This window comes from Ochotona princeps, chromosome 11 (genome assembly GCF_030435755.1).
Source record: "Ochotona princeps isolate mOchPri1 chromosome 11, mOchPri1.hap1, whole genome shotgun sequence".
Taxonomy (NCBI): Eukaryota; Metazoa; Chordata; class Mammalia; order Lagomorpha; family Ochotonidae; genus Ochotona; species Ochotona princeps.
The window spans coordinates 70652248-70679802 of record NC_080842.1 but is presented as its reverse complement, the minus strand read 5'-3'; the positions used below and the strand labels follow the sequence as shown (position 1 = coordinate 70679802).

The window sequence follows — 27555 nt, the reverse complement described above, 5'->3', positions numbered from 1 at the left end:
TAAAAATAAATATAATTTTTTTTAAATCAAGGCACTAATTAATTTGTTTATATAGATTTTATCTGCTATTTACTCTACTAGAAACAAAACTCCAATTGCAAGCATTTACTCTTCTGAGAATACTATGTTAACATAAATAATATATTTTATTCTTATTTATTTAGAGATTTATTTATTGGAAAGTCAGATATTCAGAGAGGAGGAGAGACAGAGAGGAAGATCTGTCCGATGATTCACTCCCAAAGTGACCACTGGAGCTGAGCCGATCTGAAGCCAGGAGCCAGGAGCCTCTTCCGGGTCTCCCATGAGGGTGCAGGGCCCTAAGGCCTTGGACTGTCCTCTCCTGCTTTCCCAGGCTACAAGCAGGGAGCTGGATGGGTAGTGGGGCCGCTGGGATTAGGACTGGCGCTCTTATGGGATCCTGGCACATGCAAGGCAAAGATTTTAGCCACTAGGCTACTGTGCAGGGCCACCAGGATTAGAACTAGCACCCATATGGGATCCCAGTGCACAAGGTGAGGACCCCAGCTGCTAGGCTATGCCGTTGGCCCCAAATAATATCTTTTAATGAAAAAAAAAAAAAGCTCACACTTTCCGAAACAGCTAAACACTAGCTGAGAATAGTCATGTTTTGTAGCTTTGCGGAGTCTTTGAAGCCTGTGACTTCCTGGAAGACAGGGTCTGTGTCTTTAGTCATCACCCTCTATGGAAAGTGCCAGCCTTCTAGGTAGGGGTAGATCCGTTCCGGTGCCAAAAGCTTTGAAATGCATACCCGTTTTCCTCACAGTACCCATCTCCCACGAACTTTGGGGAATATCCATGGATACAGCTAACTGGGATTCGAGAGAGAAAAGGCAAATAGTCCCTTTGAATTCGGAAGAGTTCATCTGGTTGAACATTAAAAACTCCTGCACAATGCAAGTGCTAATGTGTGCTTCTTTCTGAGGCGGGGGGTGCGGGGTGGGGAACGACCCAATCCACGAGCTCTGGAATTAAAACCGAGTCGTGAACCAGGCATGCTGTAAAAATGACTCGGAGACGAGATCAACACTAGGGCTCGAGATGGTACGTGCGAAAACTATCTATGAAGGATGAACAAAACCCACTTTCCACTTGATACATTTCTGTTCATTTGCCAACCTCTGCTCTGGGGACACTTCCTCCTAGAGGTATAACAGTAACGTCAGAACAGCACGGAACGGCCCCTCACTGGGCGCTAGGAGGAGGAAGCGGCATCAGCGCGCAGGCTCAGCCCGGAACCTTTCTTCTCGCGCCGTCGTCGCTGGGCGGAGGCTGTGCGGACGCGGACCAGTCCTCCAGCGGCCGGGTGTGCGCCGCGGTCGCCGACTGCTGACGTGGGCTGGTGGGGCTGGTGGCCATGGCGGTGGACATCACCCTGCTGTTCCGGGCCAGCGTTAAGACAGTAAAGACGCGCAACAAGGCCCTGGGAGTGGCCGTCGGCGGCGTCGATGGCAGCCGCGACGAGCTGTTCCGCCGGACCCCCCGGCCGAAAGGGGACTTCTCCAACCGGGCCCGTGAAGTGGTGAGCTGGTTGCTATGGGAACGTGGGGCTGGGGACCGGGTGGACAGGGACTCCGGACCGCCCCTCGGAGCCGAGGGCTGCGTCAGGGAGACATCCTTGGTTTGAGGGGGCGCTTGGCGTGCCGGCAGAGCGCGGGGTCCCCTTGCTGGGTCCACTGCGGCGGGTGCTGTCCGCACGCCCTGGCCGCCCTGGCCGCACCTGCCGCACCTGCCGCCTGCTCCCGCGCCCCGGACGGATAGAAAGGCGCTCTAGGTGCTGAGAGAAGCCAACACGGCGTGTTACACGGCTCCCCATCGCTTCCTGCTTTTCCTGCAGACCCTCGTTGGTCTCCCGGAGAGCTTTGCTTGCAGAACGAATGACTCATAGCCGTGCGTAGTAAAGGGTCGTGGAAGGAAGGAAGGAACAAATGGCTGGCTGTCTTCCCGGCTACACGGGAAGCTCGATAAGTGGGCAGGTAATGTTTGCCTTGTTCGCTTCCCCATGTTGGGTATGACAGGTGGCTCTAGTTTTGTAGAACCAAGGCGTATAAAGTTCTATTTTCCTTCAGAAATAAAATAATGTTTCTGAAAATCAGGTTCAGCACTTTGGAGGGTGCAAATAAAAGGGTCCGCAAAGCACATCTCCTGGAGTTCATGGCCAGTCCACCTCCCTTGCACACAGTCCCGTACCTGGGACTTTGTGCACACCCGGATATGTCTGAATGATTGTATGTGTGCGTGAGTTAATGCATAGCAGCGTGCAGAGAATTTCCAAATACCAGAGGGGACTTCAGACATCTGCTGAGCACCCACCTGCTGCGCAGCACCACGTCAGAGTAATGCGAGGGCAAGGGGCTGAAGGAGGAGGCCTGTGTCGAAGCGGCCAGGTGTGCAGGGCGTAGGGCAGAATGTGTTCATTTCCACCTGCGGACCTTGAAGGGCCTTGTGGAGGAGGTGCTGGTGCTGCTTCCAGAGCACAGCAGGTGCGGAAGGGCGCCTCGGGATGAGAGTGGTACAGAGGTGTGAGGCAGGCAGTAGTTGGACCTGCGTTGGGTCAGTAAGCTGTGAGCTGCATGGCAGACATGCAGAATCTTACAGGATCACCCTGCGGAGTCTGACCCTGGCCTTGCAGGCAGTCAGGTATTCTGTGACCAAGCCCTCAGAGGACCGAGTCACCCTCTTAGCCCTGCACCTCGTAGCCCCATGTTGTTAAGCATGTTTTATTACCCCCATTTGGTTACTTGTGATTTCCTCTGCTTTCTTCACCTCTTAGACATAAGACTTCTGCATGACACCAACCCCTGGTTGTGTAGCTGACTGAGGTGGGTGCAATCTCAGGTTGGAATGAAAGGAAGGGAAGTGGGGTCTCCCTTCTTGAGTCCCCAGTTTGGTCCTGGCCATTTCCAAGATTCTTCCTGAACTGTGTAGCAGAAAGCTCATAGTCCTGATTTCTGTGGCCCTTGCTGTATCCGCCATCACTGGCTCATCCACACTGGACTGCTTTGGACTGCTCAGGGAGAGAGGACTGGGGATGGAGAGTTAAGAAGGTGTGATAGGATCGTTGGGCCCTGCGGGAAACCCAGTGGTCCCTTGGGCCTCTTCTTGAGTGGAGAGGATGCTGGTAGGCTCTGAGTTAACGCACCGTGGTGCACCAACTTCCCTGTCACTGGAGGTAGGAGAGATGATGGCTTGTTGTGGGTGGTTGAAAACTGTGTGCGTTTGTCAGAGACTTAGCCTACGTGGCACTGAAAGTTGCAGTGCTGGTAGTTGATGAGGTGTGTGTCAAGGCGAGGGATTTTATGAAGTAGGAGTGCAGGCCGAGTTTATGCCCACTGCCTGGCACTAATGTGGGAAAATGTCTTCTGTTAGGAATTTTGATGTTTTACTACAGTTGTTTTGTGTACTCATATTTTTTTTTTACAGAAATTTAACTAACACAGAGCTACTGATGGGTATTCTGTGCTTTTCCCACAAACAGATGTGTCAAAAGTCAGGCTTGGGAGCTGGCATTGTGAGTTGAATAGTTGCTAGTGATGCTGGCATCCCATGTTGGCGTGCTGGGTTGAGTCTTGGCTCTTCTACTTGTGATCCAGCTTCCTGCCTTGGAAGAAAGCAAAAAAAGATGGCCCCAGTGCTCAGGCCCTGCCTCCCTTGTGGTAGACCAGGATAGATTCTAGTTCCAAGGCTCACTGCTGGGCCGTTTGGAAGTAAACCTACAGAGAGAAAATCTCAATTTCTCTCCCTCTCTAGTTACTTTGCCTTATTTAAACAAACAAACAAACAAACAAACAAACTTTTTAGAAGAGACTGCTGTTTTGTTTGTTTGGCTTAGACTCCTGGGGCATGAAAAGTGTTGTTTGTAATAAAAACACATGTTCTACTTCATGCTTAGCCCTGTCACCCATAAGTAAATGTGGCAAGTTACATTAGTACCTTGTGTTGAATGTCCTCCTGGGAGTGTTCGCTGTTCCTCCCAAGACACATTTTACTGAGTCAAATTCCAGCTCTCCCGTTCTTCATTCTGGACAACACATGTGCCTAATGTCAGATTTCCATCTCACTAAATCGTGGGTTAAGTGAGTGAGCAAAGGGAGAATCCAGGCCCATGCAGTCACGCCAGCCCTACTGCAGGGGAAGGGTTCCATGTCACATGCAGAGACCCATCAGCATCGACCACAGATGGCCAGCCCTGCTGTGCAGGGAGAGCAGTGGGAAGTGCTGACAGCTAGGCTGCAGGAGAGCACCGTAAACCAGTAAGACAGGCTAGGTGTCAGCCTCAGGCCAAGACAGTCTGGTGAGGACAAGAAGAGAGGCAGGTCAGGAAGATCAAGGGAATAGGCCCAAGGTCAGCAGCCGCCTCAGTGTCAGGTGCAGATGGCCAGAAGAGCCTTACCCACTAGACAGCAGAGAGACAAATCAGTTGATGCACCAACTGGGAATTTGATAGTACCTTTGGCCAAGCAGGGCAGGACTGAGTAAATGCCAGTTGACTATCCTGCCATCACACAGTTTTGTCCAACAAGAAGAAATGAGCAGAAGCTAGAGCTGAGACTTGAAGTGCTTGCTTTTTGCCCACAAACCAGATTACTAGAACTGTCTGTGTTATCTTTGCTACATGGGGTTTTATTATTTTACCAAAAGATGTTTCTCTTTTTAGTAATAACAAGTGTGTATTTTATTAAAAATGCTTGTTTTTCTTGATATACCTTAAAGGTTTTTTAAAATTGGTTTCTATATTATCAGTTTTGATAATTTTCTAAAAAAGATTTATTTTTTTGTGGGAAACGCAGAGTTAGATCTTCCATCTGCTGGTTTACTCCCCAAGTGGCCATAGTGGCTGGGGCTAGGCCAGGCCAAAGCCAGGGGTTTCTTTGAGGTTACTCACATGGGTTCAAGGATCCAAGCAACTGGGCTATCTTTTGCTTTCCCAGGCCCATTAGCAGAAAGATGGATTGAAAGTGGAGCAGCCAGGACTTGAACTGGCACCCATGTGTGATGCTGGCTTTGCAGGATGTGGTTTTAATCACTGCACCATGACACTGGCCTTAAGAACTTCATTTTTACTTTGTAAACGTTTACATTGATTTTTCAAGAAAGTCAATAAATTGAAAGTACCTGTTTTTGGAAGGTGTTAAATAATTAAAAATTCCTTGGGTTGGAGAGGGAGCAGAGAGAGTGAGTGAGCGAGAGATAGTGCGCCAGCTTTCATCTGCTGGTTCACTCCCCACATATCTGCAGTGTTGGGGCTGAGGCAGCCCAAAGCTGGAAGCCGGAAGCTCAACCCAGGCCTCCCGCATGGGTGGCAGGAACCCAACTCCTCAAGCCATCCCTGCTCCTGAAAGTCTGCATTAATAGGAAGCTGGAGTTGGGAGCCAGGAAGTTTGGAATTGAACCCAGATGTTCTCATGTGGGATGTGGGCATCGTAACCAGCATATTAAACTGTTCAGCTAAATGCTCACCCCTAGGGCTTTTGTAACTAAGATTCTATTCTTTTCTTGAGGAGTTCATTATTTAGGAGAGAAGCAGAAGCAGACAGTGCAGTGACCAGGGCTGGGCGAAGACTGTAAGGCTCTGAGTACTGCCTCCGCACGTCCTCCTTGGTTCCTTCGGAGTCAGTACTGACCTGGTGCCAATGCTGGGACCCAAGGTTGAGTTGGGGCCACCTGGACGAGTTTGAACCCTTGATCTGTGCCCAACATTGTGAGGACATAAAGAGCTGAGACATGTGTCCAGCTCTTTGGAAAAACCCAGAAAGAATGGTTTAATCGCTTTCAGGGGAGCTCAGTGGAAATCTCCGAGAGAAACCAGCACTCAGAAGGTGCCTCGAAGAATGAGAACCGTTCTACCCGGCCTTAGCAGAGGGAGCTCAGCTTCCTCTCGAGCAAGGGTGCCAGCAGGGCGTGGATGCACCCAGCACTGTGCGTGGGGTGCAGAGGCAAGCCTGGGGTGCGGAAGCACCTGGATGTGGTGCTGGGAAATGAAGCCGTGCAGGATTGCAGTGGGGCAGGCCAAATCCAGCTGTCCTGTTTTAGTCAGTCGGGGTTTGTGTTTGTTTTGTTTTGGACCGTGGTCATGTTTGTTTACATCGTGTTCACATGTTCATGTGGGCCGTGGATGCTTTTGTGCTGCAGCACTGGAGCCTGCACCCCCGAGGCCTGCACAGCCTGACACGTTGCTGTCTGACCCCGCAGAGACTTTGGCCAGCTCTGGCAGTGCTGTGGACCATGCAAGCGGAGACATGAGTGGAGTGTGTTTTGGTTTGGTTTTGGTTTTTATTAAAATAATCAGTAACAATATTAATGATGTCTTTGGAATGTTAAAAGACCTGCTGCTGTGGTAACCTGGGGAAGGACAGTAGGATTAGGCAAAAGAGTCCAGAGACCGTAGGGCTGGATTGAGATAGACGAGGGGTGCCGTGCATGTGCCTGAAAATCACTGCATTTGCTGTTTCTAATAAAGTTCTTTCATTTTGACTATAACCCAATCACAAAGTCAGACATGGAGTTTTCTGTTTGCGATAGCATGTGGGTGCTCAGGAAGTTTCAGATTTGGAGGTGTTTCTAATTTTGGATTCTTAGATTACAGCTGTCCAGCTTGCATTTTGTATTTAGTAGGTAGACTCAACAACTTCAGTAATTAATTAGTGAGATTAGAAAGAGGAAAAGATAGACTAGTTCCTGGCTTTCTAGTTGGAAAATTAAAGGGTAGTAGATCACATACTTTAAAAAAGTCCATGGTCCACTTACACACATTTTCTTTTCTATAATTTGAAGGGAGGGTGGGACGGGAGAGAGAGGCGGGGGGAGAGAGAGACAGACAGAGACAGAAAGAGAGAGAGAAAGAGAAACTGTATCTTCTATTTACCCTCTTTCTCTGCAAAGACCAGCAGCTGGTCTGGGTGGTGCTAAAGCCAGGAGCCAGGAGCCAGGAACTGCACCGGTGTCCTGCACATGTGTGGCGGAGACGCAGGTGTTTAAGCCAGCATCTGCTGCTTCTGAGGTGCACGGAGTGGGGAGCTGTATCACAAGAGGAGGCAGGATTTGATCCTAGCCCGGCTGGTAAGGGTGTGGCGTCCCAAGCAGGAGTTTAACCTTATTGCAGCATAATGTCTGCCCTTCACACCTTCTTTTCTGTTCTAAACAGTAGAGAATGGCTCCAAGGAGCCCAGTGGACAGTGAAATGGGCTCCCCAATGGAAGCAATTCCTGGGAGATTGGGATATGGGAACATGGCTGGAACGGAGTGGAGTCCTCTGCTTTTGCCATGTTGAGATGTGGAAAGAGTTGGGAACAAAACAGATACCTTGGACATTCAGGTGTTCAGCTGATGATTGGAATTTGAGAGCTGTCTCACAAATCCAGTAGACATGGAGCCAGGCTGGATGGTGGAGAGCAGTCCAAAGCCAGTCAGCCCCACGCAGGTGCAGGTGCAGCCTTGGGGGCCAAGTGGGGGCCAGTTCTCACTTGTGCATTCCTCTTCAGACAGTTTGTCTTGGGGATAGTGACCGATTCCCATGTTCGGGAAGCATGGTCCTCGGGGTCGGCTCTTGAGTTTCTCTTATCCCAAGAAGAGTCTTGAGGGATCGAGTAGTTCCTTCTTTATTGGGTGAGTGGGCATCTGGGGACTGTTGAAACAGGTCGCCTCAGCCCGACGTTCTTAGTGAACTCTTCCTACCCAGACTCTGGCTTCATCCTGGAGGCTCAAGCACCAGATTCATTGGGACTGGCAGTGGGGCAGGTGCTGGGTGAGACTGGCCTGGCATTTTGTGCCTTTTTGAGTCTAGCTGTTCTGCTTTTGATCCATTCCTTACCAACATGCTGGGAAGGCAGTAAAGACAGTCCAAGTATTTGGGCCCTTGGTATTCATGCAGGAAGCCTGGCTGGAGTGCCAGGCTCCTGGCTTTACCCTGGCCCACCCTCAGCTCCAACTGTTGAGGCCATTCGGGGAGTGAATCAGTGGTTGAAACCTTTCTCTTTCTGGGTCCCTTCCTCTTTCTCTGTAAACCTGGCTTTCAGACACACAAAACATTTGTCTACATGGTGAAGGTAGAGCCATCCTTGGGGCAGCTGGCCAGGAAGTCCCGACCCCACACGTGTGTAGTACTCAGGAGGGGACTCTGTGTGGAAAGCAGTCTTGTCTGAGCTTTCACTGTGGGTGAGCAGCTCTGGTTTGAACTTCGTGTACCTGATTCCTTGTGGTGTTTCTCCTCTTGGAGGGATAGGAAGACAGTATTTTATGCTATTGTATTTTCTTTACTTCTTTTTATTATTATCATTTTATGATACAGTTCCACAGGCCCTGGGATTTCCCTTATCCCTTCCCCAATTTCCTCCCCTGCCCCCACTGAGTTCCCCTATATCATTACTATAGTATAGTTGTTCATACACAGTCATATGTCCATTATTGCGGGCATGGACAGTGGCAGAGTCCAGCATCCCATTGTCAAGGTATAGTAAACAGTTTCATTGGGAATCCATCTTTGATTATTGTATTTTGAATAATACAGTTTCTTGTATATTTGCTATTTGCAGTTTCTAATTGCATGCAAATCCATATGGTCTTCCTCTGGTGGGTAAAGTGTTGATGAAGCTTGCAAAATTAATTGCACTTATGGTGTGAAAACCTTTTTATGTGTGAAACACTTTAGGTGTAAAACTATGTTTTTGAAAAAGACAACCTTGATACTTTTGAAAACAAGTGAATAAACCAGAGGACTCACAAAGTGTGATGTCTAACTCTTACAGAGCAGCGCAGCTGGGATTTTAAACTCAGCCCTGCCTGACTTTTGGAGTCTCAGAATCCACACGTGCTGGAATTTGTAGCTTTTCCTTATCGGCCTCACGAGTGCTTGCGTGCCCAGACACGCTGCTGTAGTGAGGGAGCCCATCTCCAGCCCACAGCATTGTGCACGTCCTGTGTGAAGTGTGGTCGAATGGTGAGAAAGCTGGTGACTAGAACACTGGCCTTTTTACAGAGCCTCTGCCCCAGCAGTGAATTCTGCTGTCTAAGTGGAAGTGGCAGGCAGTCCCGTAGCTTGCCTCTGAGGATTACCAGCTTGGCAGGGATGCGCTCAGGTAACCTCCTCTTGTCTGATGCCTGCGAGGTTTTGGCCAGGTAGGCCTCGGAGGCCTTGCCTGTGGTAGGTGCTGAGATCCAGCTCTGTTCTCTCAGAAAGCCCCAGGCTGGTTGAAGTGTGGCTGCAACAGTCGTCCCTGGCCTTGTGATGCTGTCCCCCCAGGTTCCTCTGAACGGAGAACTTTCCATCTGCAGGGAAAAAGTGAGTTTTTGCTCACCTCCCCGCAGCCACGTTGGCATTTAGAATGTTTTCACAAAGATATTTAATCTAGTAGTGAATATATACTCTGTAATGGACTGTTATCAGCAGGCCCAGTTTATGAAGGGGACTGTTTTAAAATTTGATCCTAAGAGAAGTAAGCGCTCACTAAGTGGAATAAGAGAAACAAAGTTCACGTGCAGTAGCCCTGACTAGAAACAGCCACTACTGTGGTTTGGGGCACAGCTTTCCTCTGGTCTTTTCTGTTCAAAGGAACCGACTTGGCCTGTAGAGCTGGGAGATGCTGGCTGGCCTGCAGACGGCAGGCCCCATGGCCTGTGTGCAGAGCATGTGCGCAGGCTCAGTGATGGACCTGGGTCCTGTTATTGACTTTTAAAGGGGAACGGTAACAAAGGGGTTTCCAGTGATAACCTTAAAAAGAAATACAAATGACCCAGTTGAAAGAAAGACTTAAATAAGTGGAAGTTTATATGGTATATGTGAAGGGAAGAAAAAGTATAATCAGAGATGAGTTACTGCCATGTTTGTGAATTTAATGCGACTTCAGTCAAAATTCCAGCAGACCCTTTTGGAGAAGAATCTGAAAATACTTGTACTTTGGAAATTTATCCAGAGAAAAAGATATTTGGTAGTGAATTGATTCTTGCATGCACGTGTGTACATTTTATCCTAAGGAAAGCATTATAAATCAAGAAAAGAAAGTTTGTTTAGTGATAGTTTGGGGATAATTGGTTAGCACTTTGGAAAAAAGGGATTTTTAAGATGCATATATGAAATTTGTAGATGAACTGAAATTTTTGTTGCCCTGGAAAAACCTGAGAAAATGAAAACGGAATTGCTGTACTTCCTATAAAGAACTTTCTGGGCTTACAAGTTGGCACCAGCCATCTGTTGATGGTTGTGGTAGTGATGTCAGTGATGAGAGTGATGTCAGCTATCACAGCGCTTGGCGTGGGGAGACGAGAACATGTTTATGGAGAACTTGCTAGGGAAGCACCGGATGTTAAAGGTCTGTCATGACATGAAGAATTGCCTGGATGAGTGTTAGACTCGGGGGGGGGGGGTACACACCTGCCTGGATTAGTTACAAGTACAGATCTAGAGAGCAGAATGTTAGCCAGGGTGCTTGGTGCCTGGTGAGGCTGGGAGGGATTGAGTTTTCTCTTTCTGTAATCTAGGATTACTTAATGAGCCCATACTACGTTTGAAATGAAAGTACAACTCCAGGCAGATGAATTTTTATTTTCTGTGCTAGGAAATGAAGAAGAATTAATAGCTTTTGTTTAAAAAAATGTCATAAGCAAGCAGTATCTAATTATACAGTAAGTGTGCCAGTGTGGGGACCCTTTTAAAATGAAGTCTGTGGTAAAACCTTTGGGAAAGGGAGTAATTTTCCTGTAACTCAGCTGGATTTTCACTTCAGAATTTCTTAGCATATACAGGAAAAATCATCCACAAATGTTGCATTGAAGACTGGTTTTTGACTGTCATTCTAAACAATAATAAGCTGTAATAATAACTCCCATTTGTTGAGCGTGTCCTCCGCGTGCTGCTGTGCTAAACGCTGACTGCTTTGCAAGTTGGGTGCCTTAGGAAGACGTGGAGGGTCTAGACACTGAACCACCTGCCGGATGACAGCCCCGCCCTGAGAGGAGTATGAGTACTGCTCACATTGCCAGCTGCTCCTGCAGGCTCTTGGCCACTCTGGGTTATGCCAGGGCCAGGGCTGCAAACAAATGTCTCTTTTTTAAAACAACTATTTCGCCACCCCCCAGATTTCTCTCAGGTGGCATTGAAGTATGCTTTTGAGAAGAGGGGAAAAGACTTTTTTTTCATTCTTAAAACCAGTAAGGAGGAAGTTAATAAACTGGCAACAGTTTATTAACAATTAAAGTATCATTGCATTGTCTGTGTTTGGGACACTATAGCTTTTCATTCTATTTGTTCCTTTGTTGTTCCTCTATTTTTTCCTTTGTTGCAGGAAAACACTGAGATAGCCTTTTTAGAACTGGCGGTTGAGGCAGTGGGCCAGGCCATTTTGCCCAATCCATGGGTCACCCGTTGGATGTGGCCTTTCTGCCAGGGAGGCCCTCACATTGGGTGAAGGCCTTCTGTTGAGGTCCGTTCATTCTGGAAGACACTGGCTCTAAACATCAGCAATTTGCCCAGCAATTGGGATCCTGTGGCCTCAATCCTAAGTATGCAGTCATTCTACGCTAGCTTTCGGGGTGACCTGAGATTGTTTGGGATGCTGTATGCACAGCTAGCATTGTATGTGATGTAGATATGCTTATGCTATCTTAGTGCACCTTTGATGTATGGCTTGCCTACCTATGAGTAAGGAAGGCTTGGGGATAGAAAGGCAAGTGAGACTTGCATCTGACCATCGGTTTGTGGCACTCTTTGAAGAGGGCGTGGCTCCCCAGTTCAAGCAGACGTTGGTGCTGCTGGTGTGACAGGGTAGGAGCTTTGTCCAGTTATTGAGTCTGAAGCCAGCACCTTTGGGGAGTGATTGGGTCAGATTGCTGTGGTGCAGCCTCTGATCGGATTGGGGTGGCTTTGTCAGGAGGGATGACATGGATGGATGTACTCACTGTCTCTCTGCTGCCCAATCTTAGGGTGTGACCTTCACACCGTGAGCCAAGACAAGCTTCCTCTGGAAGTAGCTTTTCTCAGGAATTTTAGTTAGAATAATGAAAAGTTAATACAACATACTGATTGTCTGGAATAGGACATTCACTTGGTAAGTACTTACTGAGCATCTACTGTAGATTCTTTATTGCTTCCCACCCACCTCCTGGTAGGGTGACTATGAGAGACAGGTTCAGCATTTCATGGAGCTTGTATCCTAATGGGAAGTAGATAGTAAACAATGTACATGGAAAGACTTGAGTGGTGATCAGGAACCTAAGACACACTCAGAAGTTACTACAGAAATCTTGGAAAAGAAACTGAAAATTCAGAGGCTGGGGCAGTTATTTCTGGGTGAGACCGAAGGGAGACATCATGAGAGAGGTGACATTTCCCACACGTGGGACTGGAGGCCAAGCAGGCTGAGGACATGTGGAAGCTCGGTCCACGGGAAAGCCTGGTGACGCCTCCTGAGGAAAGCTCGGCTTCAGAGTCCACCTTGTGCAGTGGTCGGTTGGATGGCAGCTTCCTGTGCGAGCGCACATTCAAGTCCCAGTCTCCCCTTCCGAAGCTGCTCCCTAGTGACGCACCTGGGGAAGAGCAGGAGGTGGCTGGAGAGCTTAGGCCCCTGCCACCCACTTGGGAGACCCCGTTGGCCTTTTAGGTTCCTGGTTTCTGCCTGACCAGCTCTGACTGCTGCAGCCATTTGAGAAATGAACCAACAGATGGAAGACCTCTCTCTCCCTTTATCTCTGTAACTCCACCATTGAAATACATAAATAAATCTTTAAACACACATTCAAAACGGAGAGCTCAGTAGGAGTGTTAGAAGTAGACATACCGCTGAGACTTTCCATTTTGTTTCCTATCTTTCCCACTCTGTCTTCCCTCAGGAGGCTGACCTTTATGGGTTTCATCATGAGGGTTCCTTGTCCACTGGCTTGGGGTCAGGCCCAGGGAGAGGCCAGCAGGAGACTGGCAGGCTGGAGGGCAGGAGTTGGTCGGGGAGCTCCGTGGATTTTGCGTCTGCAACCTGTGGCTCGACTGAAGGGTCTGCTCACCCGCCCTGCGCGTGTCAAGCTTGCTGTGAGTTAGGACCAACTGAGTTGGTGAACTTGGAGCATGGCGCAGTGGACTGGGCGACCCTGCAAGACAGTGACGAAGGGAGCTCCTCTCCATGGCTAAACTATTTGGAGTGATTTTTTTATTATTATTTTAATTCATTAATTACATTGTATTATGTGACACAGTTTCATAGGTACTTGGGTTCTCCCCACCCCTCCCCAAACCCTCCCACCATGGTGGATTCCTCCACCTTGTTGCATAACCACAGTTCAAGTTCAGTTGAGATTATTTGGAGTGATTTTTATGGGGGTGTATTTCTTTCTCTCTCTAGCTCAACACTGCATTGGGAAAAGTCAAGTATTTTAGGCTCCAACAGGCTTTCTTTCAGTGATGTTGCGGCTTGTACTTTTCTTCCAGATGCGACCTGGGGTTAGAGGTGGCCAGTGGCTCTGTGGCATGTTGACTGCAGCTCTGCGCTGAAATGGGATCTGCAACCCATTATCAGGTTCTGAATCAAGCTGCTGTGTCTTTCTCTAGTTTTTGGTCCAGTGGAAATGTGTGTTTTTATTCTGTCAGTGAACAGTTTACATACCTAATATTAACAGGGAATTATATAATGAATACTTTGATGTGAAGTTACATACTTCAAGGGATTTCATTAAAGTAATAAGGAAATTGCATTTAATTTCAAATGGTAGAAAGATTTCTTAGGGTTATTGCTATTAAGCATTTATTACACACACTCAGCTCATGTTTGCTAGTGATTTCCCAGGCACAATTTATCTTTATACAGGTGGAAAGAAAAATTCCTGCAAAATACTCAGTTTGCTGTCATTGTCTTAAGTATGGGGAGAAGCATGCTTTTCTGAAGAATAGGATGTGATGGTTGATTGGAAACTTTGGGAGTTCCAAGCTTTTAGCTGTACCTCTGAAAGTAAGAAAATATATATGTAAATGGGTCCCCAGCTGAAGGCGCAGTGGGGCACTTTATAACCCTAATTGACTCCAGACACAGGGGCAGTGATTTGTAAGCAAGCAGTGACAAGAGGAAGCCAAATCAAAATTAAATTAAGGGAAGGAAGGAGGGGAAAAGATATGAAGGAGAGGTGATGAATTTTCTGAAAGCTTCTAAATATCTATCTGTGGGTGCTTGGAATCTGTGAATGTACCTTAGCTATGTCAAAAGATGAAATCTGGAAGCATTTCATCCCTAAGAAAATACCCATTGCTTGGTACGGTTCAACCAGTACAGGCGTGTGTGCGTCTGTGTTTTTCCATTGACCTGCCTGGCTGTATTGCCATGACACAGGAGGCAGTGTTTTGGGAGGATGAGTTTTTCTGTTGCTACCTTGGCCTCTTGTTGTTACAGCTCAGATGACTGCAGTTCTAGGGGTCAGCTGCTCATGGTCTCCTGGTTTCTCACTTTCACTTTCTTGTCCAGTTGGGTCAGGTCTGGGCCCCCCAGCCGCCCCGCCCACCAGTGTAGAGGCCGCTTCAGCACATAATTGTAAATGAAGCCATGTTCTCATCACTCCTCTGCAACCTGGTGAGTTTAGCCTCTCATCTCCTGGAGCCCAAGCTGGCCATCTCCCCAGCCTAGCCACTGGGCAGCTTGCATGGGCTTCATCACGTTCCTCAGGCTCCTTACCCGCTTGGTACCTTCTCAGTTATTGCCTTGGGGCTTCAAAGTCTTAATAAAGTTGGTCCAACTCCCATCTGGCAGACCATTCCACAGCGACCACCCAGCTGCCGTTAGAGGTGCCCTTGGCTCTGTTCATTTGGTTGGCTCCTGCTGTTTGTCTTGCCTGGATTGCTCACTGTCCTTTCTTGGAAAGTGTGTTTTAGCTCCAGCCAGTCTCCTTTTCTGAATTCCAGACATTGGCTGCCTGTTAACTGACTCAGTAAGGGACTCTGGACGGCCTGTGGCATCCTTTGCCGATTGTTTTGTGTTGTTACTTTATGATCACATTGTCACTTAATGTTTCAAGTTCTTCCAAATGCTGTTGTCTCCCACACAGTTCGGTTTAGAGGCATTGAGGGTGGGAAAGGAGAGGGTAAGGCTGTGTTGCTTACTCTCCACAGTGTCTTGGGACACTGTGCACTCTTCAGGCAGGGCAGACATTATGTCCTGCTGGTCTGGGTCAGCCCTGACCTGGCCCAGAGTGGAGCGTTCAGTACATGCTATTTGAATAAGTGGATAGAAAGCACTCCTTAAATATTTGGTTAGTAGTTTGACCTCAAACTAAAAGAAATCAAGATAGGTGATTTTCCATCTTCTAAAAGCCATAAAAAATCCAGTTTTCCACTTAGATATTTTTCATCATTAACAGTTCTCCCCCAAGCACTTCTCTTTTGCCTGCCTTTAGCATCAGACTGAAATTCAAATCCATTTCCTTTAATTCTCCTCCCTGTGAAATTGGAGAACAGCTGTTTAGTCACCTCCTTATGAGTAACCCTTCAGCAAGTTAAATGCCTTTAGGACTAGCTTTCTCCTGATTAAATTGTATTCAAAGCCTTTTCTTTTTTCTTACAAAGGCCTTATTAAAAAGCAACCTTCACTATTTTTTATTTCTTTTTCTAAGTCTTTATAAAACTTTATTCTTTTCATAAATGTGCCGCAGGATCCCTCCCCAGGGCCTGATTGATGCTCTCTGCACACTTTGTTTTCATGCCTTGACCCTCCCCACTTCCTCCCTAGTTCAGTTTTGGAGTACCCTGGTAGCTTTTTAGTTTAGTTTTTTCTAACTTCACGTGCTGCCAGATTTAACTTGTGGTCCCCCCCTCACTCTCTCTCTGCTTGTTTGTTTTCTCTGCATGTCTTCAACTCTATAGCTTTGTTTTCTTTCCACAAATGCGAATTGGCTTTATCAGAAGTCTTATGGTTACAGAGGACCCAAAGCATGTTAGCTTTAATGATCGAAGGCATTTATTGATTTATATATTTGAAAAATGTAGCAGTTACAATTTAACCTTCGTCATGGCTGCGTTCCCTGGGTGGCATAATGTCCCCAGAGACCTGTTCTTGCTCTCTGGCTCTACCTTGCATGGTGTCGGCACCTGCTTTAAGGCAGCTCAGATCCTGGCTTTGTGGCAGCCAAAGAGTGGCCACACACCCTGACCTCACTTTCCGAAACTGCCCACCCAGAGGGAAAAGGAGGGCTTTTTCTGCTTGTCCTCTCTCCCTTCCCGGATGCAGCCCTGTCTCCAGGGGAAAGGAGAAACCATCAGCCGGCCTGCTTCTCCTAGCGCCCAGTGCTGCAGCGGGGGCAGTGTGTCCTCCCTGCCCAGGACACACTGCTGAGGACTGGGAAAGGGTACGTTCCAAAGGAAAGGGGAGCAGTGCCCGTGGGTGGCTGACAAGTGTGTACACTGCACTCAGAAGTCTTCACTCGGCTCGAGAGAGAGTTTTAACACTTCTTGGAGCAGAGCATGTCTTTGAGAATGGATACTTCATTCAGCTTGCTTGTGGTCACTGCCTATTAACCGTGAGCAGTCCCTCTGTGCTAGGCATGTAACTGGGTGTTGGGTGTACAAACAGGAGTGAGGCAGTCTGACTTGGAGGAAATCAGTCTAGTGAAAAGACAGTCTTATAGGTGAATAATTAAAGCATGCTGTAAATAGTGCTGTTGCTAAGTATGTATGGACAGCAGTGAAATGAAGAATTTGGTGGGAAGGCTGAGGGGGGAGGTTTCCACAGGAGAGGTGATTTTTTTTTTAAATTTGTTGTATTTTATTTGAAAGACATTGTGAGAGTTAGATTTTCCTTTCTGCTGTTCCATTCTCAAAATGGCCATAATGTCCAGTGCTGGGCCAGGTCAAGGCCAGAGGCTGGAACTTCATATAGATTTCCTGCCCGAGTGGCAGGGAGCCAAGGACTTGGGCCATTTACCACTGCTTTCCCGCGCACATCAGCAGGGAGTTAGATGGGAAGCAGAGCAGTTAGCACTGGCACCAGTGATTCAGTATGGTATGCTGGTATCACAATGGCTTGGCTCACTGTACTGTAACACTGCCCCCAGAGGTTGAGTTGAGCCCTGAAGGGTACAGAATAATTCTCTGCAGTAAGAAAAGTGACAGCATGATCCTGAAGGCCAAGGTGAAGGCAGAAGGTTTTCAGTAGGTGACTGGCATGCTCAGGTGTCTGCATTACAAGTAGCTGCCTGCTGGCTGCTGTTGGGTTCAGAGCAATGGAGGGACTGGCAGCAACCAGGAAGACCAGTTAGCATCAAAGTAATTCAGCCAAGACACGGGGAAGGCCTGGGCACAGGGCATAGATTCAAGTTTCATTTAACAGGAACTTGAATTTGCTGGGGGTAGGAGATGATAATCAGAGGTGTTACTCATACATTATATTGTGGTTTCAGTTGTAAGTGGTTAACTTTGGTAGTAATTGAAGTAATTGAAGTTAACATTCAGAGGGCACACATTTATTAGGCAGTTATAAAGACAAAGATGGATCACAGGAGGAGTTTGTAAGGTAGGGGTCAAGTGGAGAGGCGTCGGAGGGTTGGAGCGCTACAAGGAGGAGTGAAGGGGTACTATGCATAAAGCAGATTAAGCTGCCACCTGTAGTGCTGGCATCCCATGTAAGTACCCATTTGAGGCCTGGCTGCTCCACTTCCCAACCATCTCTCTGCTAATGCACCTGGGAAAGCAGCAAAAGGTGACCCAAAGGCTTGGACCCCTGCACTCCCATGGGGACCTAGGAAAAGCTCTGGACTCCCAGCTCCAGCGTGGCTCAGCTCTGGCCAGTTGGCCATTTGGGCCAGATGAAGCAGTGAACCAGTGGATGGGCATTCTCTCCCTTTGTCTCTTCTGTCTTTCTGTCTTTCAGATAGGCAAATCTTTAAAATAAAAAAGGAAAGAGTGAGGTTGGCCAAAGGAAAAGACAATATTGATGAGGTTGGCAAGGAGAAGCAGCCAGAGGAGCTGGCTCTGAAGAAGTTAGGCATGTGGGACCCTCTAGATAATGGCCTTGTTATTCCCTTGGTAAGGATCAGGTCAAGGGGACTGTGAGACAGTGGGTTAAGCTGCCATTTGGGACACTCCCCACAGCAGAGTCGAGTCCTGACTCTGCTCCAGGCCCAGCTTCCTGCTAATGTGCCCAGAAGACAGAAGATGATGGCTCAGCTGAGTCCCTGCCGCTCATGGGGAAGACCCAGCTGGAGCTCCAGGCTCCTAGCTTCACCTTGACCTGGCCCCAGCTGTGGGCGCCATTGAAGAATAAACCAACTTAGGGAAGATGGTGTGTGTGTGCGTGTGTGTGTGTGACTCCCCCTTTCAAATAAACTTAAAAAATAAATGCATGCACATTATAAAAACAGGCTATATCACCTGGGATGGTTTGCATGGTGGCTACATGGGCTGTGGATTCTACTTCCTAGTAGTAGTGGCTGATCTGTGGGGCAGATTACTTAACCTCATCTCTAATGTGCAATAGGAAAGTGGTTCTGAATTTTAAGTAAAGTGTTTGGCATGCAGGTGTCATATAAACTGTTTGATAAGTAAACACATAAACTGATAAACACGTGCCTGCCTGCGTTTTGTGTGTCTGTGTGTGCTTATGCACCTGCTAGCCAGTCAGTTAAACCCTGTCTATTTGGACTGCAGCAGGTGGCTATTCTGAACACCAGTGGCTCCAGCGTGCTCTTTTAAAAGTGATTGTAGTGCAGTAGTGTGAGTGTTGAGTTTTTGAAGGTTTCCCAGATTGTTGTATTTTCCCCTACTGTCTTCTAATGGTAGACAATTTTACTTCTGACTTTGAGAGTTATCTTTGTTCTACATTTTACACATTTAAAGATTGTTCTAGTTACTTCATAGCGTACAACCTTCCTTTTTTTTTTTTTTTTTGTTTGTTTTTTAATGTCGCTTTCCAGAATCATTCCTTGAGCACTTTATAATGTTGTGTTACGTGCGTGCTCTTCCACATTTTGGTCAGTTTCTGGTAAGTTACTTACAATCAAGCTACTTTTCTCATCCATCTGGAGGAATTGGCAGTATCTTCAACACCCTCTCCCTTATGGTTAGGAATATGAACTTGCTGTGTTTTCTTCTTCCTCTTCCATTTTCTCAAGTAAATGTCTTGAACCACTGATTAGATCTGTGTGCCCACAATAACATCAGCAGGCATGAAGCTTAAATCTGATTTAAAGGCAAGCACTTAGGGTTTTTTACTTCGTTGTGTTTGTTTGAGAGTCCAGATTAAAATAGAATTGGCTTCGGAGGGTGAATATGTTGCTGCATCCCCAACACTCGTTGAACCAGACACTGTGTGTGTTCATTTCCAAATAATGAGGTGGGTCACTTTTTTATTTATTATGAACACAAACACTGATGCTAATAAGTGACATATGAAGAGAAAGCAGGCAATAGTGATGAAAACCATTTAATGATTAGTGAGGAAACAAATATTGTTTAATGAAAATAAAAACCATGTCTAAAGGGCCTAATGCTGACTTTTGGAAATGTAACCATGTTGTGGTCTTTTGTGTACCCTCTGTCCTGTACAGTAGATATTGTTTAAAATTGCTTGGGAACTGGAGCTTGCAATTGTGAGCCTGGAATGTCCTGCAGATAATTAAGTTGTGGTCAGGCTTTGGAAAAATAAAAAGTTCTCGAACTATGATTTTATAAACATGCTACAATAACATTTCTTTATATTTAACAGTTTCTTATAGAAAGCTGATACTCTCATGAGGCATTGATTAAAGGTAAAACATCAAGAAAGAAAAAATATTAAATTAAAACTTCACTTAGGATGTTGACAGTTGGCTTGTAATATTAAACAGATGTGTATGTTCCTGGGGATAGTCTTCTTTCTGAACTGAATTGCTAGGTTGTATTTTTTTTTAATGACAACGACAAATTTTTGATCAGTTAATAATTTTAAATACCCTTTCTACAATCTTCTGTATTCTTACTTCATCTGTTGTCTGAGCCCTCTCAATGATATAATGATTGGTGGAACCTCTGCTGCCTCTTCGTCTTTCCTTTTCTTACTCTTCTGATTTCATGATGCATTCCTGGAGATTGATTCCTTGAAATAATTTTAGGATCACTGATGGAACTCTACCCTTGCAGATTTATGTCTGCAGTGTACTTCCCTACAGGCTTGCTTTGGCATTCAAGCGCGCACGTTGCCCTGTGTTGCGGCATTGTGTTTGTGTGGGTAATTGTAAAGGCTTCGTGAGCGGGCTCCAGAGGCAGCCATGCATGCTGTGGGGCCGGAGAAATGTCAGGGAGGAGTTCAGTAGGTCTGTTTGCCTACAAGGATTTTGCCATAAGCAAAGTTTTGCATTCTATTACGGAGGTCGTGTAGCTAGGAAGGGCAGCAGGGTGGTTGGAATGAGGGCCCAGGGAGAGGTACGGGTTTTGACCAATAGGGAGGAGGCAGGTTCAGGTTTGCAGAATGAGGTGAAACTATTTTGCATCGTTAAAGATTCTTTCAATGTTCTAGAATTTACAAGACCAAATAAATAGTTCATTGTTGTGTTTGAGCCTATTGGAGTCTTTAAATTTAAAGATTTTAATGGTGGGCCTTTGACATGTGAATGTCTTACATATTCTGGAAGACCTGTTTCACTAGGCAGACGTCTTTGATTAGCTTGGAAAAGAAGTTTTGTTGCTTTGGACATATTTATTTGTCTTGGAACTGTGTAGTGTTTGCACAGTCTTCCTTTTGGAGTCAGTGTTTTTCTCTGCAGACTCCTTTTGGGATGCTCTGATCTGGCCCCTGAAGTCTGTGAAGTAATTTTCAGTAAACACAAGCAAAGTTCTGCTGGATTGTCTGAGCAAAAGCCATAACTTACTTTCTCATACAAAACTTTCACCTCAAGAGAAATGAATTCCTTTTCAATGGCTTATGACTGTAATATGGCTGTTTGTTCTGTTTATCTAATAGTATAAACTGTTTTTTAGATGTCCTGTTTGTTTTAATGTCTGATATAGAAGCAAAAATATTTTAAAGTGCATCTTTTTAATGAAAGGATTTGACGAGTATACATTTCAAGTCTTCAGTGTTTGATCTCTAGCTCATTTGTTTAGAATCACTTGTGTGTGTGTGTGTGTGTGTGTGTGTGTGTAAGGAAGGAGAACCAATTCTTGTGTAAGATGTCTTAGCAGAGCTAATCAAATCTCTGCTATATTGGGGAATTTGAAATGGTAATTAACAGTACCCTGTTGGAGACAGTTGGGAACGTCGAGCTAATGTGCAAAAATGCTGTATCCGTTCCATGTAACTTGTTAGTTAAGAAAGAGCCATTCCTTTTCATGCAAGAATCTGAAAAGCAGTAAAAATGCATGTGTTACAGTTTATATCAGCTTGTTTCGTGGCCTCGTACCATTTTGCTCCAGTTCTCTTGCAATGTTTTGCTATGAAGGAGTATTACAAATATTATGAATAGTTGTCTCCAACTAGAAGTAGTAATTATTAGCAGGTTTAAGTAGAAAATGCTGTTTTACTGTCCTGTTGTTGCTGCATCAGAGGCTAACCCTGTGAGTGAGATTCTTTCGTAGATACTTGGGCTTGGCACGCAGCCCTAATTTCAGCAGTATGCTTGACTTAGCAGGAAGCTGCCGCCATCAGCTCCAGGAGTCCTCTTAAGCAGGCTTTTGTCTATCACCCCCAAGTGCAAAAGTGTGGTTTTGGTGTTTTCAATTTTAATGTTCAAGAACTGCGTCACAAGGTAGAGAAAGGGAGAGTGGGACTTTGTTTCAGAGTAGATGATCAATTAGCCAATCACGCCATTTTCAACGGTGGGCTTTTATTGTTTTACAATCTCACCTGAGCACCATTTTCAACGGTGGGCTTTTATTGTTTTACAATCTCACCTGAGCACCATGTTTTCTTCACAATCCTCAGATCTTCTGAGCTGCTAGGAGGAAGAGAAGGTTGCTCATCTTTTTTTTTTTGTACAAATATTTATTTATTTTTATTACAAAGTCAGATGTACAGAGAGGAGAGACAGAGAGGAAGATCCTCCGTCCGATGATTCACTCCCCAAGTGAGCCGCAACGGCCGGTGCGCGCCGATCCGAAGCTGGGAACCAGGAACCTCTTCCGGGTCTCCCACACAGGTGCAGGGTCCCAATGCTTTGGGCCTTCCTCGACTGCTTTCCCAGGCCACAAGCAGGGAGCTGGATGGGAAGTGGAGCTGCCGGGATTAGAATCGGGGCCCACATGGGATCCCGGGGCGTTCAAGGGGAGGACTTTAAGGTTGCTCATCTTTGCAGTGTTAGTTCCATTAACTCTTCAGTTACTGGTTTGGGAATGGAAATGACGTTTTGATCCCTAGTGGTCTAAAGTGGAAATGCACCTCCTGAAAGCTTTCCATCAAGTTTCCCATTTGATTACAAAGAAAAATGTTAATTTTCAATAGGTTGACTGGCTTATCTAAAGTACATTAGAGCTGCAGTTGAAGTTACTGATTTTTTAATCTCTTATTGAACTACATATAAAATCGTGCTACTAGACTAGCACCTGTATTTCAAGCCGCTTAGGACATGGGTGGTGGCGTGGCAAGCGGGGAGTTCTGTAAATGCTGTATGCCCGATAGGTTGAGAAAACTCGGTCGAGATTTTTCTTCATCATCTTTTTGTTAGCTTTATGATGCTTAATTTTTGTGAAAATAATGTGTTTGTTACTGTGGTCACCCCATGATTTAACATTGGCTTATGTATGATATTTTATTGTCCCTGTCCTGGAAAATTATAGCAGTTTTTATGAGGAGTGGTTTGTGGGTTCACACAACCCCACTCGGAGTGCCATTTACCATAATTCTCTTCTAAAAGGACCATAAAACATCATGTAAATTGTTTAAAAAGGGAAAGGCCTTTTTGAGAAAGGCTAAGAAATCTGCCCAGGCTTGCTTTTGTTTTAGGTAGTCAGTTTCATGATTTTTAAGCTCACAGCTAATTTAAGGAGGATTAACTTTATAAAATACGGTGCATGGATGTGTTAAGTAAAGCTGGTTGTGAGCTCAAGCTAGGCTTATGCTACATGTTGTAGAACAATAAATACCAAATTCATTTTATTACAATTGTTTCAGATGCGTTTTCTTTGAGTTTGGAAATGAAATTAAGAAAGGAAGGAGCGGAGGTGCGGAGGAAGGAAGGAAGAAAGAGTTCTGTTGATAGTAGGTGTGTTTTTTGAAAGAACCCTTATATTCTGTGTATTTGTTATGTATTTATAACCCTCATTAGGGCGCCATTTTTAGTAACCAGTCTTGTGAAAGTCACGTTTCAGTTCACCAGTGGATTTTCCTAAAGCAACTTCCCTTCTCTTGGCAACTTAACCATTTCAGTTGACTTGGTGCGCTTAGTTTATATCCAGCCTCAGGTGGAACAGTGCAGTAACAAGGCCAAAATTCTGTCACGGTCTTCCGTGCAATGCCTTGTTCTGATAGCATCACGAGGCCTGCGGGAGCAAGAGCGGAAACGGTAGTGACTCGCAGCATTTACACGGTCTCTGTGCTTCTCATCACTCCCTGCATTAGAAGAAAAGTCTACACATGTGTGAAATAGAAAATCCAGTTTATTTGGTTTAAAGGTGTAACGCATTTATAATAGATTTCATTTAAAAAGCCACTTAGTAATTTGAGATCATTGTGTTTGCATCATTTTATGGGAATAATTCATTTAAAAAGCCACTTAGTAATTTGAGATCATTGTGTTTGCATCATTTTTTGGGAATACGTGAATGAAGTGATCGAAGCTGTATTGTCCATGCAAATAGCCCTGTGAACATTTATCCCCAGTTGAGTACTCTTAGAGACCCGTGGTTACCCGTGTAGTGTGGAGAGGACTTGGTGTTCTGACGAGGGCACAAGTGGATCGCACTGACATGCTGGGCAGAGGATGTGAATAGATTCCTGCTTCCTCTGGAGCAGGGCTGTGAATTGTTTTCTGTTTCAAGTATGAATATATTTGTGATCTTACCAAGATTATCAACCTGAGCCTTACTATATGACAAATTCCCGTTTTTCTTGTGTGCAAGAACTGGACACACACAACAACTTTCTAAAATGTGAAAACATTTTAAAATAATTCCATGGTCTGCTTGCTGTCTGTATTTTAATTTTTCTGGTGTCAGAGTGTTTATCACAGAGCAGTTAGCTGAAGTTAGATCTGGGGAATGGAAAAGGAAGCCGCAACTGGGAAGGAGACTGAACAACCATAGGAGGAGGGAGGGCGCTGCTAGCCTGGCCGCCTGCTGCCGCGGGCCTGGGGATTCGGCCGAGCTCTTCCTAGGCTTGGAGGGAGAAGCCCTCTTCCAGCTAACTTGATCCAGCAGAGACCGTGTTTTGTGGCATTTCACCAAGGCCATTGAGCATGGCACCGGTTTTTGTAATTAGAAGGCTTGTGTGTCGAGTCCCTTGTTTCAGTGTGAGATATTTGGAAATAGGATGGGTGCTACTAACACACTGCAGGGTCCCAACCCTGATTTCTCCCAATTCAATGTTTTCCACCACGAATTTAGAATGCGTTGCTGTCTGATGACATCACTATTACTGAAAGCGATAGAGAATGTTGTGTTTATGACCTTTTTTCAATGAGGAAATAGTTTTGTTTTTTTGTTTTCGGACAGACAGAACACTTTCCTAGTCATTTATGGTTATTAAATACACAGGATTTAATCAAGAATATATTGTTTCAATCATTTAGTTGCAAGACAGCTAAATTCATTTGGCGCACACCTCCCATCCAGGACGTGGAGGTTTTTATTTTTAACTTGCATCAGAGAATATTTTTCGTGTGTTTAGTGTGATGCTAAGTAATTTTTTATTAAGTAGCTGACTTTGTTCTCACATGAAAATCTTCATCAGCATGACCAACTCTTGTCGGGAAAGAGGCACAACTTTTCAGTTTTTCTCCCAAAACTGCAACTTCAGAAAGTATGTAAGAGATGTAGCAATTAACCTACATGCACATTTATAATACTAGAAAATGGGCAGCTAGTTATATTCAAAGACAGGATCTGATAGGCCCAAATTGCTTAAAACATCACAGTTATTGAAGATATACCCCAGGGAATTTGAGAAACCATTTAACAGATGAAAGTACATTTTGAAAAGTCTGACCTTACAGGCAATCATAAAATGAATCAAAACAGTGCTTTTTTTTCCCCCTGAAATGTACAGAGCCCATCTGTGTCTAATCCAGTAATTATAGACTGTGTTCAATTACCTTTTCAAACTTGGAGCAGACTGGAGACTAGGCAGTGAACAAACATAGGGTTTTGTCTAGACCTCAATTGACCACAGTCTAAAACTTGAATATATATCTAATTTTATTTTTTTGTTTGGTTTGATAGATCTGAAAGAATTCATTTCTGCGACTTGGTGTTTTACCTCTTGGAGTTAAGATACCGCCTTTCTCATGATGAGTGCTTCTGCGTCAGCCGTGCCTTATGCTCTAATCACATGTTTGTTTTCCGAATACTTATTTTTGTCTACAAATCGATCATTTTCACTGGAGAGAAGTCTGCAAAGGGTGGTGGAAGGGACTTACCAGTGAGTAGTGTTTTTTCAAAGTAGCCTTTAAAATATTACTGCTGACTGTAGCTCTTTTTATGTGCCAGGAAAAAATAATTTACTTTCCTCTTAAACTTAGAAAACTATAGTTTCAGTAATTTTCAGTTGCTTTGTCCACTTAGTAAGACGTCTTAAAAAATACATGTAGTCCACTACAGCAAATTTGTCAAGTAGGCCTTAAAGATTTTTGCCTTTACACATTTTAATCTAATCAAATTAGTATCTATTATAAGACACAGTGTGCAGTTTTCAAACCCTTTCTTTTAATAAGTCACTTTATCGTCTGATGAATCTTTGAGAATTAATTGTGAGCTGCCAAAGCCAGTTCATAATCTTTAAATTTTATCTGTGAATCTTAGTCATTCAAATTTTTCTTCAAACATAATGCAAACAATAGATGACCCCAAGTTTTGGAGTCTTCCACACAAGCTCTTTTCCCTGTTATTTGGTATTCACAGTCATTCACATTCCAAATAGCATTAACAACAAAGATGTTTTGAGATATTTATTGTAAGCAGTCGTTTCCTATGCGACCATCCTTAGTGAGAGCGTGTGCTATTGCTTTTAGGAACTGGATCTGTTTACGTCCTTTGTGGTTTTCAGGTTGCATGCCTCTGTTTTCTGAGGAGGAATCACGAGGCCTTACATGGAGCGCAGCGGTCGCTTGGGAGAACCTGGGCCAGATGCACCTTGACCGCCTTGCTTTGCCCGTATTTTATGAAACTAATGCCATAATTAGCCACCTTTGGGTGCTGCTTGAGATCTGCACAGGGACGACAGAGCTCACACTCCAACTGTCTTGTCCAGCCCTCGGTCTAATCCACGGAGCGTGTTCTGCATGTTTCCCCACAGTCCTGTTTCACAGGCCAGTCAGATCCCTCCTAGTTCCTGCTTTCATCACTTAATGTGTCGGTGCCTCCGTTGGTAACTTGGCTGTTCTGTGGGTTGACTCGTGTGTTCATGTCAGTCCCCTGGACGTCCAATCCTTCCGTTGAAGGGCTGCGTGGGTGCTGTGTTCTCCCAGTGTATTCCAGCATCAGACACAGTGACTGGCTGTGGCAGGCAGTCACGTTTTTGTTTTGTTTTGTTTCTGCTGTAAGCAAATAACTGAAAGGTGGTCTTTGATTGCTCATTCTAGATTTTTTTTTAACAGTAACAGTGATGGGATGAATTTTATACATGGAGTCTTGTGTTTGCATTGAAGCCGAGGATTGCTGTGCCTCACACGCTGATGGCCTAATTGAAGGAGATGGTGAGGCGGCTGCTTTCCTCGTGTGCAGGGAGAGACTTGAGGCCCATTTTCTCTAGTTTGCATATCCACTGAGTTCCTAATTTCCAGGAAAGCCTTGCCCAGAAAACCAGTGGATGAGTAGCATCCTATGCTCTCTGCTTTGAGTGCTGCCTGGTGCGGTAACATCATCACAGCAGGCTTGCCTTTGTGGGATTTGAAGTCGGAGTTGATCCTCAGGTCTCCAGCCTGCCGGAATCTGTCCACAGTGCAGGTGGGAGCCTCGCAGTCCTCCCTCCCGAACTGAGACTTTCCTATTTACAAGTCTCTGGCCAGGTCCCCATTCTTTCTCAGGTTCAGCAGAAAGATACTGTGATGTTTGTCTAAGTACTAATTAAGAAGCCAGGAATTTGTGGTTGTGAGATCGCGGAGAGCCTGCCAGTGCTTATGCGGTCGGAGGAGGCAGCATCCTGAGCTCCGGCTTTGCCGTGCGGGTGCGCGTGCTCAACGCTTTCTGCGCAGTAGAGCAGAATCTTGCTGGTCTTTCCTTTTGGTCCGAGGCTGTTTGAAATGTAGAAATTTGGGTGTGTGTGTTTTTTTTTCAGTGACTGGAGTTTTAGGGACTTGCATAGTGCCACATTTAAATAATCTCCTTAGGGACTTTGAAAATATTAGTATTCCTGTGTGTTGTTCACTGGGGAATGTGGGCCCTGAAACCAGCTGGGATGTGGTAAGTTCCAAGAGAGCAGTAAGGGACATGAACATTGGGCCGAGGCGCCCAGAGGC

The 27555-nt window shown here is 45.5% G+C and overlaps 2 protein-coding genes across 3 annotated transcripts in view; both read left to right on the top strand.

The window, feature by feature from the left end:
• The window catches only part of TMEM128 (transmembrane protein 128), a 226321-nt gene that overhangs the window by 38651 nt on the left and 160115 nt on the right, over nt 1-27555 (top strand). The gene's annotated exons all lie outside the window — the stretch shown is intronic.
• The window catches only part of STX18 (syntaxin 18), a 93663-nt gene continuing 67401 nt past the window's right edge, over nt 1294-27555 (top strand). The window contains exon 1 of one of the 2 annotated variants that reach the window (XM_004579219.4): nt 1294-1543. In XM_004579219.4, the coding sequence (XP_004579276.1) occupies nt 1379-1543 (165 nt within the window). In that variant the 5' untranslated portion in view covers nt 1294-1378. Of the gene's footprint in view, nt 1544-1936; nt 1998-27555 lie in introns of those variants that run through there. The other variant, XM_058670303.1, reaches the window with a different exon arrangement.